This window comes from Pelodiscus sinensis, chromosome 8 (genome assembly GCF_049634645.1).
Source record: "Pelodiscus sinensis isolate JC-2024 chromosome 8, ASM4963464v1, whole genome shotgun sequence".
Taxonomy (NCBI): Eukaryota; Metazoa; Chordata; order Testudines; family Trionychidae; genus Pelodiscus; species Pelodiscus sinensis.
In genome coordinates this window covers 52,042,214-52,063,725 of record NC_134718.1, presented here as the reverse complement: position 1 = coordinate 52,063,725, position 21,512 = coordinate 52,042,214, and the positions used below count along the sequence as shown (strand labels likewise).

General features: G+C 38.8%; 1 protein-coding gene across 2 annotated transcripts in view; it reads left to right on the top strand.

Moving 5' to 3' along the window:
* DOCK1 (dedicator of cytokinesis 1) overlaps window positions 1–21,512 on the top strand; it is a 572,428-nt gene that overhangs the window by 319,720 nt on the left and 231,196 nt on the right. For both annotated transcript variants that reach the window (XM_075935276.1, XM_075935277.1), the window contains exon 28: window positions 16,137–16,238. In XM_075935276.1, coding sequence (XP_075791391.1) covers window positions 16,137–16,238 — 102 coding nt within the window. The remainder of the gene's footprint in view (window positions 1–16,136; window positions 16,239–21,512) is intronic.

The following is a 21,512-nucleotide window of genomic DNA, read 5'->3' as shown; positions in this document are numbered from 1 at the left end:
CGGAAGGTGCAGTTAATTTTTTTTTAAAAATAACATCCCTCTGACTTATTATGCTGATATTTTACTGCAGCATGTTATAATATGTTTCGCTATGGAAACAGTACTTGTAACATGTGAAGGCCATCACAAATATTGGAATTACTGGAGTGTAATCCTTCTTAATATAGTTGCCACCCATCAAACCCTTGCTAATTTTGTGTACAGTACGTAATTTTGTCTTGGTGTGTTTAGTGTTCTGTAAGTTTTAGATGTAGGCATATTCTTTATCTGGGTTGAGAAGAGTTTAATCACAGTTAATTGACACAGTGTTCATCACTGAGCTACATTATTGGCTAAACTGTGTCGAGGATTATGTCAGCTAACACTGCTATTCACAAGTGTGTTAAACCACAGGTAAAATTTTGCCATGTAAGATTAGACCACAGAGGTTTCACTTTCTGTTTTGCTTACAGACATTGATTGTCATTACTTAATCATGATGCTAGGTTTGTGTACATAGTTTGACAATCCATTAGTGCAGTAGAAGTATCTTTTTTGTAAAATTGCAGCAAGTCTCAAATAAGTGTGAAGCCTGAGACTGACGTTTGCTTCAAACACCCCCAAAATATGCTATTATGCTATTGTACTTTCTGCTTTCATGCTGATACTTGTATCACTGAAAAAGCTGTCTTCTGGAAGTGGAAAGATCTACCTCTGAGATCTTAACGTGTTTCTGTTTTTTTGTATTGTTTTTCTTTTGTGATAATCATGCAACAAATCATACACTCAAAGGAAAACAAAATTATTGCTAAATCTAGTTTACTTTTTTCAAAACCATTGGCAAGTTTACCAGCACTTCAGTGTAAGTGACAGAGAGAGAATTAAAAAATAGAACCTACTATGCCACTTAGTTCAAACAGATTCTCCTGCTTGTTAAAGTCTCAAATGATGTTCCAGCAATAACGATGAATTATTAGCAGGTATTTTTAAAGACACAATAAGAACATCCAGTACATGCATTAGTGAAAAGCAATGTTAAGAGAGGACACTTGACTGTAATATTTATGTATGTGACTCTCCCTCATCTGTATTCCACATTTTGTTCTGTATAGATGTATTTTCAGTATCTTTGTAAATTCCATGTTGTTGCTCAGGGGGTTCTGTATGCTCTGTCCAATGTGTTTTTCATTCAATTCATTCAAAGCACTTCAGATACATATCAATTATAATTAATCAATTCTTATAATGTGAGGTTGGTGTTGTCATCTGAATTTAACAACAGAGAATCCAAGGCAAAGAGGGCAAGGGACTTTGCCAGATCCACGAAAGTCATATCATAGGATTAGAATTTAGTTGTTTCTGGCTTCAAGTCCTTAGCTCCAAGTCTGGCTCCAAGTCTTGTACTCAGACCAACATGTCTCGGTCCCCATCCTGTTTATTTCTTTGTACCCAAATCCAACATCTTCTGTTTACCTATCCTACTGTTCATGTGATTGAAAATATATCACATAGAAGAATTCTAAAGAGAATTTATATAAGAACTTCCACCATTAATATAGAGTGGACTACAAATGGCAGGCAATCTGTGGGATGGAGATAATTTTTTTATGCAAAGTTTTCTAGAAAAAGTAACTGCCTTAGTAAAACTTTGAAAGATCAACCCAAGTCTCAGTTCATGTGAGTTTTGTTACTGTTTGCTAAGCATTGCCAGCATTAGAGTGTAGCAACAAATCTAGGGTCAGATTGTCATCCCTGAACTCCTCTAGATTTGTGTTGCCTTAGCAATGCAATGTAAGTAGTAAACTGACCTGTAGTGGCAGTTGAGGATTCCCTGGCAGGATATTTCAGGGGATGCAGAGCTGGCAAAACTAGCGATACACCACCCTTTATCCTCTCCGGCATAAGGATCTGGCACAAAAGGGTTTTTTTGCACAAAACAAGTGGCTACACTGCTTCTTTTTGCGCAAAAATCCCTTACACAAAAAGCATCAGCAGAAAATATGCTAATGACATCGTGACTCGTGTGAATGAGTCCGTCATTAGCATACTCTCTGCCACAAAAACTTTGTAGACAGCCTCAGAGCTTTACAGAATTAGGCCCAAAAAGATTAACTGTAACTATTTGAGAAAAGATATATTGCCATCTTCAAATAAAATTGTTCAGCTTTCTGAGAGGAAAATTACTATAATGGAACTATTCTATATACTATAAAATACAAACAAAATTATTTTAAACATTATACAGACTTTGTTTTAGGAAAGTGCTATTATAACTTATATTTTGCAAACTGGCTATGTTAGTTTAATGGATGTGCCATCAGTAAAACAGTTTTCATATCAACATTCATTACTTTTTAGATGTAATTTGTAATTTGCACGAGAAAAATCCAAGCTGTTAAACTACATATGCAGGGTTGTGGGGTACATATCATAAGTTGTATAAGAGTGAAAAGTATCAGCCCATTTTAGTAATCATATTTTATATTTTAGAGGACTAGAAGTCACTAATGATCTGAAAAGAATTGTGTGCATACTCTCAGTTTTACTATAGTCAGTATCTTTTATCTATCTCAACTCCGAAAATACTTTTCACTGACATAAACATAACTGTCATTATTATTTTTAATCTTCATTTAAAGCAAGAAAAGAAAAATCACAGAGAGCGCAATAGCAACCCCAGAGGACAAAAATGCTGTGTCTTTTCCAAATACCTAACACTGTGTTTTTATGTACAGCTCATTCATTTTTATATGTAAGTTTTGTAGGCTGTGAAATAATCTTTTTTATAGTTCCTTGTTTTCAATCCTGTAATAAAATTTGTAGCAGTTGTGTTTCTATTTTCAAGGATTTATGTGAATTTCAGTTTGAAACTTTAATGGGAGTGATTTTAATTATTTGCAATCTTTTTTGTAGTAGTTTCTAATGTATATTTACTATCTTTTAGCAAAGTGAAATTGTTAAAAGCAATTGATGACAGGTTGAAATAGCTGCTCTTTAATCTGATGCACATAGTATTAGAAATAAAGGTAATTTGGTCAGAATTTTAGCAAGTGGCTTACACACAGTAGGGGTTTTTTTCCATAATACATTTCAGATTTAGCAGCTGATCTGAGGGCTTGATTCATAGTCATTGAAATCAATGCAATAGACACTTCTTGTTGACGATGGGCTTTGGATCATGCTCCGGATTGAATCCTAGTTTGACTGTAAGAGATACAATATATTTTAATGGAGGTGTAATTAATACAATTTTTTGGAACATTCCAAAGAAATTTTTTCTCTTTCTTGTATCAAAGCATAATCAGGAAGAAGTAGTTGTTTTAGTTGCCTCTCTTTTCCTGCAATGAAAACTATTCTGTGTGTGTGGTTCTCCTATGAGCATGTATCGATCAAGCTACAATCAAAGGTTCCTCCTTCTCCTACATGTTTTTGTGTGGACCCTTTCTGCGACTTGTAGAAAACAAATGATATCTGCTGTTCTGTCGCTTTGACCATGTCTCGCTGCATCTCCTGATATGAGACTGAATGGTATGTGTGATGGGTTGGGTCCCAGATATCCCCTTGATGGACTGCTCATACCACTGAACCCATCTAGGTGTCCTCTGGAGCTCCCCACCATCCTGTCCTGCTGAGCCGGAACCTCAGGTTCCCTCAGCAAAGGCGCAGACTTAGGGGGTCACAGCCCACAGCAGAGCAACATGCATATACTAAGAATCACTCAGGTCTGGGAAGACTCAGTCATAGGACAGTGCACAGCCCCCACTGGGACAAGAACCCCAGATAAATCTTTCTTAGTTTCTTAAAAGTTGTATACAAAACAAGCTCACGAGTTGTTTGCTCCCTTTATCAATGAGAGATATGAACAGCTGTTGTTTTCTCTTCCCTCCCCAGTAACAATTACTTATACTGCGGTTAATAATAAACAATGATTTTTATTAAATATAAAAAATAAGATTTAAGTGGTTGCAAGTGATAACAGACAGCTCAAAATAAGTTAGAGCTAAATACTCCATGAAACTTGTTACATGCAATTTCTTACCCTGATAGTAGCTTTGATTATCTTTACTCTCAAGCTAGGCAGCCTCCTAGCTTGAGTTCTAGCCTCCACCGTTCAGTCTTAGATGTTTCCAGTACTCATCTGGGTGGTAAACAGGGGTGTCTTGGTATCTGGAAACTGTCCCTGTGGTTTCCTGCCTATATAAATATATTTTGCCCAAATTGGGGATCCTCTGTGTTCAGTTTCAACTCTTTCATGCCCCAGCGGAAAAGTACCGCATCCAAAATGGGTTCTAACATCAGGTGTCCCGACAGTTTGCCTTGGCAGGACCAACTATAGTCTAGTTTTACAGGAAAACCAAGATTAATCACAGATTATTGTCATGAGTACTGGGACATTACATTCTTTGCATACTGTCAGTGGCCTTCATTAGCTTGATAAAGTTCCTGTAGGTGTTTGTCTCTGTCTGAGGGATAGGAGCAGAAATGATTGTATTTTAGGGTTTGTGTGTAGACAATGGATTGTGTGATGTGTCTTGGATGAAAACTAGAGGCATATAGGTAAGAATAGGGGTCAGTAGATTTCCAGTATAGGGTAGTGTTTATGTGACCATCATTTTTTGGTACTGTAGTGTCCAGGAAGTGGATCTCTTGTGTGGATTTTCCCAGGCTAAAGTTGATGGTGGGATGAAAATTATTGAAATCCCAGTGCAATTCTTCAAGGGCCTCCTTCGAGGAGCAGTTTTAGGGGATGGGATCTGAGGAAAGCCATAAAAATGTGGGTATATTGTGGAGTCATGAGGGTACCCATAACATTGCCACTATGGTAAATTGTCCCCAAATCAGAAATGGTAGTCCAGCATATCATTCACAATCATTAGCACTGTTAGCAAAACTTTAGTCTTCAAAAATGCTGTTTTCGTTGAGAGCAGTGGGTTTTGGTCAGTGTAAGTAGTGATTTCATCACAAATAACAATAAAAATATCACAAAAATGTAAAATTATTCCATTCTGTTCCCTGTGAAAAGGAAACCAATGTTAAGGTGAATTGGACTCATCGTTGTTTTTGCAGATACAGATTAACACAGCTACCCCACTTATACTTGTCAGTTTAGAATAACTCTGTCTCTTACAAGGGAAAATAAAGATTGTTACTTGCAGTCAAAGAAGGTGGATTTGTGCCTGAAGCTTATTCTGGAAAGGTAGTCTCTGTGGGTAAAGGGGAGGGATCAGAGTCAGTCACGGATCTTTTATATTAGTAGACATATGAGAGTAGAGCTGGTTGAGTATCCTTACCTTTGTGATTTGTTGGGGAGGGATTGGAATCTGTCAGTTTGTCTTTCCCCAGACAGACTAAATGGGAACAGACTGTCAGTGAAATGAGGTGGAAAGTGGTCATAGATCTTGGTTCTTTGCAAGCAGAAATGACCTCTGAATGGTAAGTCGTCTTCTATAAAATACAGCACAATCTGCTTTTTCTTTTGTTAGGCTACATGCTTTTATTCAGATTATCAGTACATTAGCAGTTAAAACTCCCGAGTATTATCTTCCCTTTGTAAATTACTTTTGTAAAATAATTCTTTCAACTAATAACAATATACAAAAATTTAACACTATTCTTATATCATGATGACTCTAAAAAATATAAACAGCCCTTTCTCATGTCTTGGATATGCCTATCTTTGTGCAAGTAAAAGTGGTAGATTTGGTTACTGAAACAGCCATATCACAAACCTTGGAATCAGTATATGTGTTGCAACTGCTCCAGTTGTATGGGCAGCTAACACTCAGTTCATGCATGAACAGAGCAACTGTGAGATCATAATAGACAAATGAAGCTTTATTCTGGGTCTGCTATAAATAAAGTTGGTTAGGAATGTATTTTAACAAGAAATAAATTAAACACCTTTGACATTGATCCCTGGCAATACAATGGAACAGCTGTTACAGGAGGTTAAAAACTATGGACGTGAATGGTTAACCGGTAAGCATCACCCTTACTGGGCAATGCTTACCAGTTATAGTTAACTGGCAGAGACTGGAGCAGCCTCCTGCCTGCCACAGGGCCCACTGCAGCTGGAAGGTGCTTCTGCCTGGACAGAGCAGTCCCTACCCATGGTGGACCCAGGCCAATGCATCACTGACTAGGGCACTCCAGCCCTGCTAGAATAGCCCTCTGCCCGAGGCAGGCTTGGCCAGAGCAGGCCCCCACCCTCTCCTATTTAAGCAGTTAACCTGCTAATGGATTAATGGGATTTTGTGTGAGCGCATGCACGCACACACGATTCGAAACTGCCTAACTAATTGGTTTCAAAATGTAACTGCAAATGGGAATCCTGGAGAACCATTTTAATTCTAGTCGGGTATCAGAAGGATTGGTTCTTGGCCATGTGCTATTTCACATTTTCATCAGTTAATACTTAACATCATTACCAGTAAAGTATGCAGATGACACAGAAATTGGGACAGTGGTAAACAATAAAGAGGACATGTTGCTCATTCAGGTACAAAGCAGTTAAAATTGCTTTGCAAACTGGGTTTAAGCAAACTGGGTTTAAGTATGCATTTTAATAAGGCCAAATGTAAAGTCATTCAATAAGTAACAAAGAAAGTATACTATATTTATAAGATGGGGGGGAGAGATTTGGGCTGGATAATCACCGGAAAATGAGCTTCTAGTGCAAATCTGTGACCAAAAGGCTACAATTATTGGATGTATAAATGGGAAAATTTTGAGTAGTAGTAAGAAGGCTCCCTCTGTATTTGGCAGTGGTGTGAACAATACTGAAATACTATCTTCCTATTCTGAGGTTTACAATTCAAGAAGTATGTTGATACATTTGGAATGGTTCACAGATAAGCTTCAAAAATGATTTAAGAATTGGAAAACATGCTTTATAGTGATAGACTCCTGATACTCAATCTGTTTAGTTTAACCAAGAGCATGTTAAGCGTGCATTTGATTACAGTCTATAACAGGGCTACTCAACTTTGGAAGCCCCGGGGGCCACAATGATACTCACAGCACATGCTGAAGACAGCAATTTAAGTGTGGTTGCATATACGTGCAAATATATGCAAATAGCCTCTTTCAAGGGCATGAATACAAAGATTAAGGCAAGACTACACAACACGCAGGCTCCATTTAAGTCAGTTCTGCTGATATTAATAAAATGCAACATCTACCTGACTTCCACCCATATGACAGCACTTTTAATGAACAATGACAGCCCAGGAATGTAACTACTAAAACACATATAAACAGAAGACCATTATATTGACTATTTTTTTATTTTGGCTTCCACCCGTGGGCCACGTGTTAAGCCCCATGTAAACCCAAACTGCACTGCTAGCTTTTCCATGCTAGCTTCAGCAGAGCCATTATTGTGTCTGCCTATCCAGCTGGCAGGCGCACTCTCAGTTCCAGGGTACATATGTCCAGTAAGTTTAGAAATAAAAGGGCAAATTTTTAACAGAGTAACAAACTATTGGAACAATTGACAAGGTTTGTGGTGGAAACTATCTCTGGCAATTTTTAAATCATGGCTTTAATTCTTTTAAAGATATGCTTCTGTTCAAATAGGAATTATTGGAAGTCCAATGACATATCATAGGGGAAGTCAGACTAGAAGTCCACCATGATGGGAGGGATAGTTCAGTGGTTTGAGCATTGGTCTGCTAAACTTAGGGTTGTGAATTCAGCCCTTGAGGGGGCCATTTAGGGATCTGGGGTAAATCTGTCAGGATGGTACTTAGTCCTGCTGTAAGGGCAGAGGACTGGACTTGATGACCTCTCAAGGTCCCTTCCAGTTCTATTAGATGGTATATCTTTTAGCTTTATAAACTATGACTCTGTGACAAACATTAAGATGGAACTTAGTTATATCAGTAATAATAATATTTCATAACAATGCCATGTTTTCATGCAAACTAGTTTGAAAATATGTTGGCCTGGACATACCTTGAAAGAAAACATGTATGGTTCATTAAAATATTTCCCACGTATGGATTCAAATTTTTTCTTAATAGTAGCGCTTAACGCCTGCGTATAACTTTTATTAGTGGAGTTCAAAACTTTCTACAACAGAGGATGAGGACCAATATGCATGCAATAGAGATTAGGAAACTGAGAAACATATATGTGATATGTGTTTGCAACCATGTTTCTTTGGTTTGCATCCATGTATGTTCTGTTATTAGCGATCCTTCAGTTTACCATAGGTGCAGCATATTAGTATTTTAGATTCTTTTGTTCATTTGGGGTAGGTCTTTCCAGATTTGCACTGCTGTCAATTTAAGAATCACAGTGAAAAGTTCCCCAAAAAGGTCCAATGTGAAAGTATACCTTCCATTTTAAATGTGAACAATACATTTAATTTTAACATTGGTGTAAATGTGATTTGAGGATATAAATATCACTGTAGACACCAAGCCCAGAAATATAGTCTCATTCTTCTACAGCACAAATATGTGGAAATGAAAATATGTGGAAATGACTTTTATTTATTGCTATGTCAGATATTATTTTTGTCTTTAATAACCAGCTGACAAAAGTGTTAAATACTGCAGTGATGTCTACTGGTCAGAGGATAGGACTAATTGTATGAAGACCAGGGTATATAAGGAGCTTTCTAAATATATTTTTGCTAGCTCAGAGATTCAGCATTCACAGACCAAATGTGGATTTGTGAATCATCTTTGCAAAACGGAGTGTATATATCACTGAATGAATTAATCATCTATAAATTCTTTTCTCACCAGTCTTTAGAAACCTGACTGTTTCATATGCTTTTTATAATTGAGGCAGGCAGGGTTGTTAACTGAGAACCAATGGTGAGACATTTGCTTCAGGTTAGTATAGAAAAGAAAAAAGCATATATTGTTCAGGTAACTTGTAAAGGAGAATGATACACAGAGTCAAACTTTTGGAACACCTACCATTACTGGATCTGGATAAGCAATTGTCTGAGGGGAGGAAGTGTTGTAATTATGTTTCCAGCCACATCAAGACCAAATATTTATCATTTGAATTATTATAAGTGCTGCTACCTTTATTTCATAGTGATATGCTCAAATGTGGTATTGGTTCTATTTGTTTTTTATTGAGGATGGCAGGAATGGGCCCCCAAAATATCTGAGCAGTATATTACCAGTAAAGAGATGACAAATATTAACAGTTTATTCTTGTTTAAAGCATGCTCCCGTGTCTCCAAACTACTTTCTCTTCTGAAGATGCTATTCAGTTTACTCTCAGATTTTATATTTGGGGAATCACTATCTATCTTTTAATACTGAGAACATATATGTATTTTTACCTCAGTTCCCCTTTATATTATAATACATTTTGATGTCTTGCTACTGGAAGCTGAGGAAAGTTCTGTCAAAAACATTTTAAATGCTGCACAGGCACTAATATGACAAAATAATAGCATTGATTCTAATCTACTGTGCACTGACCAGTGGAGAGTACTTGAGCATAATGTTCTCTCAAACGCTATGAAAAGCCTGTTAGCAGAAATGAGTTTTTATGCTTCTCGGGACCTGAATTACGTGCATACAGAATGATTTGAGTCCCTGCTTTTTGCCATATTTTGCAGTTTTGTCTTAACCTTTGCAACATATTTTGATAGATTACAGGAATCTATTATTACTTGAAGTCCACACTAATGTGTTTTTTCCACGAGTTAGTGATAAATAGCATATATGTGTTTATTAGATTAACGAGAATATTGTGTGTAACCAAAATGGCATTATTTGTCTTGCAAAAACAGCATGCTATTTCTTTGTGTGTGTTTCAGCACATACTTTGTACTAATGGTTCTTAAAGAGTGGTTACTTGGACCCCTTTCTAAGAAACTGCAAAATGAAGCATTCTGAAGCGAAGCAGGAGAGAGGTTCCAGACAGGAAGATGAAAGGGTCTTTCTCTAAGTACGTCTACACAGCACCGCTGTTTTGGGATACCAGAGTTATCCCAAAATTGCTGCCCCACATCTTAACAAGCCGTCCATTATTTTGAAATATTTTTCAAAATAACAGGCACGCTATTTCGCCAACCCTATAGCCCTTGTTCCAAGGGATGTGTCAATATAGCTTGTTGTTTTGAAATTTGGTGCTGCGTAGACATGCCAAATTTCAAAATAAGCTGTTTCGAAATAGAATCAAAATAAGATACACAATTTACACAGCACAAATTGTGTAGCTTATTTTGAATTTAGGGTGCTATGAAAGTATGCAAAATGCCAGAGATCCTCTGCTTTCATCCATATTAGATTGCCACTTGGTTTGCTTAAGTAAAATGATGTGTTAACTTATTTGACAGCGTCTACAGAAAGCTTGTCTTTCAGTTCAAGTTTACGTACTGGCCAGGTTTTCAAAAGCAGCTAATGATTATTGGATGCTGAATGTGATACTTTAATACTGAACTTTAAAGGGAATTTACAGTGCATGCAATTCAGTCCTCTTTCAGGTATCTCAGCTATGATACCAAAAACTGAGAGGCAATTTCACTACTTAGGCTAGGTCTACACTGCAAAGAAAAGTCGGAAAAAGATACACAACTTGTGATCCTCAGCTTGCATATCTTTTTATGCTTTTCTTTCGAAAGAGGCTTTTCCGAAATTTGGCCCATCTACATGGCGCCAAGTTTCAGTAAAACCTTCTCTTTTGGCACATTGCTTCTTCCTCATAGAATGAGAATTACAGGGATGGTGAAAGATCACGTCTGCTTTTTCGGAAATTGTTTTGAAAAAGCAGACGCGTTCCTTGGACGTGGCACAGCTTTTCCGGTATCCCAGAAAAGCTCAGCAGTCTAGACAGCTTTACTTTTGGAAAGCAGAGTCATTGCTTTCAAATACATGGATTTATTATTTAGAATCATCTTATATCTACTTTTCACTCATTTTGCACAGATGTAGATAAAGACATCAATTAGAAAATAGTATCACTGTAGCAACACTATAATTAAAACTGAAATGTCCCTTTATTTCTAGTTTCATGTTTTCATTTGTTTGTAAATTTCTGCATAGATGCTAGCTTACAGAGACACTTATAGAGGTTTGAGACCAGTGGTAAATTTTTGGGAGAATCTAACAAAACTCAGGTGTTTTAAAAACTGATCCTAGTTGGGGCCTTTGGTCACTATTGTAATACAAGTTGTAATAATTGTTATAATAATTACAATCTAATTATTATAATAAATTCATATGTAATAATAATGGAGCAGCCCTCCATTCTGTTCCATTACTTTCAAATAAGTATTCTCATTGTAGATAAATAGTTTAATGATTCCAGCTTCAGTTTTTCTCTGGGAATCACTAGAGGCTATTTAAAGCAGAGTGTTTTGACACAAGAAAATAATTTAAAAAAAATGCTGCTTCTCTTTTTGTAGGTGGGACTTTATTTAGTAGCTGATTTGGTAACTGCTCTGAATTGATGGATAAATTACATGTGAAAGGCCAGTTTTCAGGTGCAATACATAATGGCCTACTTGTATCCCCACTTTGTATGTTTTTCCTGATCCTTTAGGTAAAGAAAACTCTTAATGTTACTTTCATGTTGCAATCTTCTAGAGATACAGGTGAACAGGCAAGTTTTGTTTAATTAAATTTGAATTAACACTTTTAGCAATAATTTGGACATTGAGTTCTAAAGAAATGTAGTATTTGCTGCATTCTGTTACTTCATTAAAACCCATATGCAATTTCCACTTTTTTTTGCCCATAGAGAGATGCTGCTCTGTGGGTTGCCAAAGCAGCCTCCCCTGTCCCCAGTGAGCCTAGGCCCACCACGGACAGAAGCTGCACCCATGGCAGCAGTCCATGTCCGCAAGGTCTCTGAACTCTCTGCAGCCAGGGCTGCTACCACAAAGTAGCCTCTGTCTGTGGGAAACTCGGATATACACACACACACACACACACACACACACACACACACACACCAAGGAAAGGGGCTGTTGCACACCGTGCTGCTTCCTTTTTACGAGAGACAGCAATGCAAGGTGGCAGACGGGAGCCGGTTTGTGCGGGAAGCCGGTTTTTAAACTGTCTTGTCTCGCGGACTGGCTCCTGCCTGCCAACCCATGCTGCTGCCTCTGATAGGGAGGCAGCAGCGCAGAGTAGCAGGGGGCACCCCAGGAGTGGGGCTGGGAGCACACTGCCTGCTGCCCTGCCTCCAGGGACTATTGAATAGTTGCATAACCACTAAAATTTCATGTGGTTACATGACTATTCAATTATGCACGATCTAACATTCCTAATACTGTTCTGTTAATCATAAGCTCTCTGTTGCCTCAGTGTACCTGGTTTATTAAGTTAGCAGCTTTTCTGCTAGCCCATGATTTTGTGGCGGAAAGAAATTAATTATATTAAGAAGCTGATACAAAAATACATGAAGTGCACTTTACTTATATTGTATATAGTGATTACATTAGTCACTTATGAGTACCGTATTTTCCGGCATATAAGGCGACTGGGCGTATAAGACGACCCCCAAATTTTCTAGTTAAAACATAGGTTTTCGCCTATACACGCCGTATAAGACTACTCCCCCTTAAGAGGCTAACCGGCAGTGCCCCAGCTCCTCTGCCCCAGGGTCCACAACAAAAGCCTGGTCTGCTGGGGGGGGAGGTAGCTGCGCCCCCCCCCCCAGCAGACCAGGGACACGGGGAGCAAAGCCGCAGCAGCAGCGGGGTGCCGCGCCTCTGAGGCTTTGCTCTGGCAAAGCCTCAGAGGCGCGGGACCCCGCCGCCACTGTGGCTTTGCTCCCGGTGCCCCGGTCCCGCCTCCCCGGCTTTGCTCCCGGTGCCCGTGGTCTGCTGGGGACCATCTCCAGCAGACCAGGGACACCGGGAGCAAAGCCTCTGAGGACGCCGGCAGCGGGACAGCCGCGGCGCGTCTGGGCTGTCCTGCTGCCGGCTTCCCCCGAGGCTTTGCAAAGCCGCGGAGGGGCTCCGCGTCTTCCTGGTCTGCAGACCAGAGAGACGCGGAGCAGCTTTTCTCGCCCCGGAGTACACGGGTGGCAGGACCGCAAGGTCCTGCAGTCCGTGTCGTCCGGGGCGAGAAAAGCCCCATTCGTACCTGCAAGTCGGGGACTGCCTGTATGTTTATACCCGGCGTATAAGACAACCCCCGATTTTTGGGGGATGTTTTTTAGTATAAAGAGTCGTCTTATACGCCGGAAAATACGGTATTTCATTTATAGTGTTGTTTTCTTGCTTTGTAACTGTGGAAGTATGTGAAGCACTTGCAGTGAAAACCTTGACACTGAATGAATAGCTAATAATTGTAAAGGGCACCAGTATGTCCAATATGTTGCCCTATGCTGTACTTGTTACATAAATATAGGTCTGCAATTACTCCTACAGTAAAATTGAAATTGATTTTCTAGAAAATTAGATTTTTTTATTTGTATTGCCTGGAGTCATCTGATATATGAGATGATAATATTTTTTCTGAATCTAATTAAACATTAAAATGTAGCGTAAGACAAGTGTTTAATATTCCTAGCGATTGCTAAATAGATAATAGGCCATATGAAATAGGCTTAAAAATTATGTTTGTAGCATTGTTGTAGCCATGTTGGTCCTAGGATATTAAAGTTACACTTTAATCCAATAAAAGATATTACCTCACTCACCTTATGTCTCAGTTATAACATTACAATTTTAGACAGTTTTGTAAAGGAGAGCATACTGTGTAGGCTGTGAATGAAAGAAAATCTTAAATTACTAAATCTAAAGATATGTAAAGAAAAAATAAGTTTAATGATATATTTTCAATCTGAAGCATTTATAGGAATGGCTATTTAAATTAAAACTGCATAGAAAATTATAGTTGGAATATACATGGTCCTTAAGTTGAAAAGTAAATGGAAATAGATACAGCTTTATAGTTTAATTTTAACTTTTGTATGGTTTTCTTCCTTATAGTTCAAGATGGTATTAACAGTCTGAAGATGAAATACTTTTGCAAAGGCCCTTTCCTCCTTTGGCCCTCCCTCTCACAACCCTACACCCTCTGAATGAGGATAAAGGTTAACTCTTTTTTTACTCTGCATTCAGGAGAAAGTGTTGTAATGAAAACACATCCTGGTCAGCTGATATGACTCAACGGCTGTCATTCAGATAATTTCATTACTGTCACTTGAGTTCATTTTATAAGCATCTAGTTTGTGCCCTACAAATGTTCTTTATTAATGAACAGATTTTTAGATGGTGAGGGGAATCTGGTTTTTTTTTTTTTTTTTTACCGGATGGAAGATGCGATTACCGGACTGTCTGGGTAAAAACCAGACACCTGGCAACCCTATTAAGGTCCTGATTCAATAGAGAAATAATACACATACCTAACTTTAATTACATGAATAAAATTAATCATGTAAATAAATGTTTGAAGGACTAAGACCAAAAAGAGTGAAGTTAAGATTAGCTATTTAAATCACCAAATACAGAAATTAGATTTAAGAAAGCCTATCTAATCTCCTTTCTCTTCTTCACCTTTTCTGAATTTATATGAACCAGGAATTTATGGGGGAGGTAAGGCCTGATGTTATATTTTGAATGTAGCCCTAACTGGCCAGTTTAAGACAACAACACCCTTTCACCCGCCAAACTCCCTTCTCTCCTACTCTGCAACTCTGGCCTTTATGGCTCAGAACACTCCACTGATTATAACATTGGATCCTTAATGGAGATAGGCTCAATATTTATTAGGTTTGGCTTCCAACCCTTTTTATGTCTTTCTTTATGTACATATTTATTATACATTCTCTTTTGACCATTAATATTTTTTCTTTCCTGTTTCCAGTGAGTGGGTCCCCTATTATATAAATTTCCTTTTAGCTAACATCATTTTAAATCCCCATCTCTTCCTATTGAAAAGAAATAGTAACTATAAAGGTCTTTGACATAGCAATCACCCAGTTAGCTAGTTGCTTCCTTTTCTTTTTTTTCCACTGTTTGCATCTCTTAATATTTCTGATCTGTATTTGTGTAGTATAGAAAAACTAATAAGGGAAAAGGAATGCCTTCTAGCACAGACAAAGCCTGCTACCCAGAAGGAAGGGTATGCAGAACTGCAGTGCAAGAATCTGCCAGTTCCATGTTAGGAAGTTTGGGGACAGGGTGAGTGGGTGGTGCATTGACAATTACACAGATGAAAAGGCCAAACCTCTTCCATGGTCTGAAATTTGACCTCAATTACATGAGCTTTCTGTAGCAATGCAGATTGAAGTGATCAGTATTGAAGGCCTTAAATCAACATCCTGCTTAGAAGGAAACAGTGTTTGATCAAAAACTACTTTCTCAAGTGCTCTGTTACTACTCAAATTGAATTTATATCACACTATGCATGGAATAGAATAATCTTCAAACTAGCAAAATAAAAGATTAATTTGAAATTTTGTGTAAGACAGTATGGAAATCAGATCATTATCTGCTTATTCTCTAGCTTGCCTTTGAATTTTGAAACTTTCCTAAATATTAGACTTATTTGTTGATTTATTGAGAATCACTGCAAAGGTTTATGTTCTATTTGATAACAACCAGTCCACTTAACATATTTTAAACAAGGGATAGTAGACTAAGTGTATTAAACAAGAACTGTCATTGACAATACCCTAGATTTTCTAGTTTCAATAGGGCTTTTTTCTTAGCCGAAAGGCTTGCAGAACTTTTTTCATGAGTTTAAAGATATGATGTGTTAGATTTTTCTGATTATACGAGAGTGCTTTTTTCATAAATTTGGTCATTCTAACAATATCCATTTTAATGATTATTAAAGAGATGTTTTCATTGCATACTCTATTTGCACAGATCTGGATACCGAAATTGTAATGTATTTGTTAGAATTTAGAGTCTGTAATGCATAAAAGGGTGATATCTCCAAATAGTTTTTGTATCAAAAATAGTCCAAAATCAAGACTGAAATGTCTGATAAAGTATGAAACAAATAAATATTTGTTTTACATTTTATATTAGGTATGTTTCAGTGCCTGTTCAGCATATTGTGCATGGATTTCCATAAATGATAAAGTTTTACTTTGACTTATCTATTTCATTGACACACCAAAAGAAATCGTTGGAGCCCAGTGACACAGTGTTTTGATATCAGGCATGCTTAGTTCAATCTACTAAATTATTATTATTATTATTATTATTTTAATAGGGGAACTTCGTTGCAAGTATGACAGCCATTTTAAGGCAAATGGAAGACTATCATTATGCTCATTTAATCAAGACCTTTGGAAAGATGAGGTCAGATGTTGTGGTAAGTTTAACTTTAACATCTTTATCCCGTGTAACATTTGTCCTAGTTTCTGTTAGAATATGATAAATGCAGTTACAGATTTGAAAAAAAATAGTATTTGATTCCTATGTCCTGACATAAAAAAGGATCAATGAAGCAACATTACCCACCCTCTGAATCCAGAAAGGCCATATGAAACTTTAATATTATTATAGCAAATGATGAAGTAACTGAACTTTCAAGCTATCTTTAAAATTTAATTTTGATGAACGTGCCTCTAAAATATGGATTAAGGCCAAGTAACACAAATTAAATCTTAGGCTATAACACTACCATGGTTTTCCTAAAGACCTATTCTATGGTAGGATATTTCCTTAACAAATAAATATTTTACACTTCTGATTATAAATAGTTTTATTGCCTAAATGTCCCAACTTTATACATTGACTTTAATTTTATTTATACAACTGCCATTCTTAAGCTTTATCCAGAACATTTAAGTGTAAAGATGTACTCATTTTATAATCAACAATAATGATTGAAGCTCATCAGTTTTTTCGTAATCATTCTTTAACGCCAACTATGATACAACTTAATTAGAAAGAGCATAACAGAAAGGGCTTTATTGCTGAACAGATAACTCTAATGACCTGGAACTATCGTTGCCATATGGCAAGTGCATAAGACAGAGTAGCAACCAAACTTGTTGGCTGAGATCCATCAAGCAGCAGATAAGCTGAGACCTGATTTTCTGTTATATTGCAAATTCTGTTACCTAGGCAATGTAGATTCCCATGTTATAGATTTTAAGTAGTTTTTAGATGTATTTAATTTCAGAACAGCCTTTACTTACAGAATGCAGTGGCTGCAGAGATGTTAACAGGCCACTTTACCTTGAATGATACCTTACAGTTTGTGCTCATTACTTATGCTATACAATCTGTTCAATCTTCATCTTGCTGATATAGGGATTAACTGTCACAGCTCTGTATGACTCCAAAGTTTATCTCTTACCAACAGAAGTTGGTCCATTGAAAAATATTACCTCACGCACCTTGTCTCTTCATTCACTGTAGTGAGTTAGAAACAATACAGAAGAAACAGATTTCTTGATGTATGACAACTTCAACATTGTGTAATTTAATATTGGCAGGGGCACTGTTTAATGACAGACTCCCATGTGGCCACTCCCGGCACGGCTAGATATGGGTCCCTGCCTGTGGATGCTGGTGTGAGTGCAAGTGTGGAGGGTTTTACAACTTTGCATCACTGTGCAAGAGTGAAGCCAGATTAATGAGAGAGGGGGGCTCATCTATACCTCAATTCCAGCTGGCACTGGGGGAGACGCATCACAGTCACCTCCATGATCTAGGTCTCAGACCTTATATCTTTGCCCCCCATGGATACAGGGGATGATGCATCATCCCACTTTGAGGTATATGTACAAGATTAATTCTCCTTCCAGTCTACCTCCATGGAGGTTCATATTGAAAGGGAGATTGCTACCAGGAAACGCGCCTAGCTATACTCACAAGGACAATTTTGCTGCCCTGCTCCTTGCCCATTTGATCCACCATGGTGAGTTTATTGGAATCCTTTCTAAAGGGTAACTTTTTCAAAAGAGGATTCACCAAGAGCATTAACTGATCCACTCTGTCCCAGTTCCGCAGATACATCTCTCAGGCTATGTCTACACTTCAGGCTTATTGTGCAAGAAGCTTTTTGCGGAAGAGATCTTCCACAAAAACTTCTTGCACAAGAGCGCGTCCACACTATAAAAGCACATTACAAAAGTGATGCGCTTTTGCGCAAGAGAGCATCCAGATAGCATGAATGCTCTCTCGAAAGAAAGCTCTGATTGCTCTTCACAGAATAGCCACCAGAGCACTTGTGCTTTTGTTGATTGGCTCTTTTTGCGCAAAAAATCCCTGTTGCCCATCCACACACCTTTCTTGTAAGAACTCTTGCACAAAAAGGAGTCATTCCTTGTAGCAAGAGGAATACCGACACCACAAAAACCTCTCTGTTCTTTTGATTTACTGTTCATTTACTTGCGCTAAAATGCGCTTGGGGTGTGGACACTCCGCAGGTTTTTGTGCAAAATCCCTGTAGTGTAGACGTAGCCTCAGAGTAGGAACCAGCAGAAGAAACACTACCCTCCTAGAAGTCCTTCTCCTTACTGAATGAGACTGACATGCCTCTCCCCACCATCTTACCTCTGATGACTTTAAGGGCCTTCAAGATCTTATAAAAAGGGTAGCAATTTCCTTACAAATCCTGTTGGAGGATCCCCAACATTTCTTCATATACCTTCTCAGTGCAAGTATGCAGTGTGGCAAACTCCAGCTATTAACCCATCCACATGTAAATGAGCCAACAAAAACAACAACAGAATACTACATTCCCCCAGAGATTTGGAGCATTTTTCTCCTATCCTGTTCCCAACTCTGTGGTGGTTTGGCTATTAAGAATAGAACATGCAATATCTGTGTCGACACCACCTAACAGGGAGCCAAAACTACTGGACCTTTGGGATTACAAGAGCTACTCCTTGGACTTCTTGCAGTAGCCAATTCTCAAGTACTGGTGGCAAAATATGATTTTACAGCGTGTTCAAAATTCTCATCATTTATTGAATGCCTGCTTCTGCATTAGAGAGAAAAATTTCAAAACTTCCTTACGGAAGACTAGACTGTTGCCAAGGTATCTCTCTACTCAATGCTGCTGGCATAGCTGCAGCTGTTACCCTACCCTTCCAACCTTATGGGGATTGTCTCCACCCTTTTTCACCTTTCTGGAACACAGCCTCATACAGATGCCCTTCTACAATCTACTCCATCCAATTCAGCTTCTTACTACTTCCCCTACCTGTCCCTCTTATGGAACCTTTCTCATTAAGACCTCTTAAGTTAGCAGAGAAAGTCCCTCTTAGCTCTGGGAGCAATCAAACATGTTCCACTAGACTTTGTTGGGAAGAGTTACTATTCTTCGCATATCTTTGTCCCTCAGCAGCCTATCTTCACCATATGGGTACAATTGTTTTCCTCTACCTGGATGACTGGCTTCTGAAATGTTGCTGACAGACAAAAACAAGAAAAGTCCTATCTCCATTTCATTTAATGGATGTCTGCCTCAATGTGGAAAAGTCTACCCTCATGCCCATTCAACATAGAGATTTAATCAGGGTCACTATAGAGTCTTCTTCTTGCAGAGCATATCTACCCAAGGACGGATTTCCCATATTGACCAGATTTATTTCAACAATTCAGCAGAGCCTGTAATCCACAGAATGCTTACAACTTCTGGGTCATATGGTAGCCTCTATATTTATTCCTCCATTAGTAAGATATGCTCGGTGTCTTTGGGCCTAGTTGAGAACTGTGTCCCTCGTGAGCAAACATTAGTATCCAACGTCCTTATTTCTCTATGTTGATGGAAGGCCCCACAAAAGTTGGGTGTGGGAGTTCTGTTTCTACAGCTTCCTCCAATGAGGATTATCACTACAGATGCTTCCTTGATAAGTTAAGGTACATAGTCCCAGAACCTCTCAGCTCAGGGTGAATGAACCCTTCTTGAGGTAACCCTCCATATTTAAAAAATGGTGAGTAGAGTGGTTGCTTATACTTGCCTACATGTTCCACTCCATATCAAGGACCCAATCAGAATAAATTCTGGTCAACAAGGCAGCAATTTATTAGAACCATTGACAAAAAGGTGGAAGATCCCAGTCCTTATGCACTGAATCCATAAAATTGTGTAGTAGGTGCATATTACATCACATATACACTTCTGTGGCTTATCTGCATTTCTACAGAACAGTGTGGTGAACTCCCTCAGCAGAAATTTCATCATCAGACATGAATGGGGAACTGAACAATGAGGTATTCTGATAGATGGAGTAATCTGGGGATAGATCTCATTACAATGCTTTCCAAAGCAAAGTGTAAATATTTCTGTTCAAAGGCTGGTGAGGGCACTACTTGACTGCAGGTGCCCTAGTCACTATCTGGCTATGTGTCGTACTTCCAGTGCTTCTGTTACTCAAGTTCCTAAACATTTTGCATTCTTAAGCAAAGGGTTTTCAGGTTTCACCCACTCCACTAACACAAGATCTATATCAAGGGCTTTTTCAGTCTTTTCCCTCCTGTCTGAGAGCCAGCTCCTCTGTGGACCTCAGCTAAGTTCTCAGTGCTCTAAGGAAACCCCATTTGAACCTATGGAGAGTTGTTTCCACCTTCGTTTTTTTCCTCAACACTTTGTTTCTTGGACAGCTCGGAGCCTGGAGAGCTGGGAGAAGGCTTGAAAGAAGGGGTGGGCATGAGGAAGGTGGGGATGGAGCAAGGCATGTGTGAGAGCACAGGGGCATGAGGGGAATGGGGGCAGAGGGTGGTGAGGGGGTGGATATCAGGGAAAAAGAGGGCAAAGGGGGCAGGGGCAGTGAGGGAAGGGGGAGGCACTAGGAGAGTGCAGGTGCCAAAGGATTCTGGGGGTGAAGCAGAAGGGCAGACACCTGCAGGAGAGGGACCAGCACCAGAGGAGAGAGGCAGGGCAGGTGTGAGAGGGAGGTTTTAAGAGAGGGGATGAGGAGGGGTAGCTCAAATGATCAGAGTGGGGCTACTGGAGGAGTGGGCACAGCGGGGAGAGAAGGGCTGGTGGAGGGGGGCAGGTCTCAGGAAGGCTGAGGGCAGTGAGAAGGGCAGGAGTCAGGACAGCAGAGGAGGGTGAGGGGTTGGGGGGCAGCAGGCACCAGGGGAGCTGATGGAGCAAGGGGAGGAGACATGGCAGCAGAGAGAAAAGGTAGAGGTTTATAAGATATTTATTAATAATCTGGGTGATATTTATTAATAACTTATTAGTAATTACTGTTCTTATTCTTATTAGGAATTTATGCCATTAAAAAAACACTTTTTGTGGGGGAGGGTGGCGAGTCCCTTTTTTGTCTGGCGAGTAGGGTTTTCCATAATTTGTCGATCCCTGTGTGTGTGTATATAGTATCATGAGCATTCCTGGGCGAAAACCACTCCCTCAGATGAGCTGGGGAGGGATAACAGAAACCCAGAATTTATATTCTGAAAAGAAATATAAAGAAGAAAGGGGAAAAGAAAGAAAAAGAAGTGGGGGAGAAGATACTTCTCAATTGTAGGATCAGTGCTAATGAGGTTAATTAAGTGGGCTGGACTTGTTGCATACTCAGGTTTTGATGTAAAAAAGAGGTGTTAAATGCAAGAAGACTGGCTTTACAATGCAACATCAAATTGTAATCACTAGTTAGAAGAATTAGCGAACTCTCTTGCT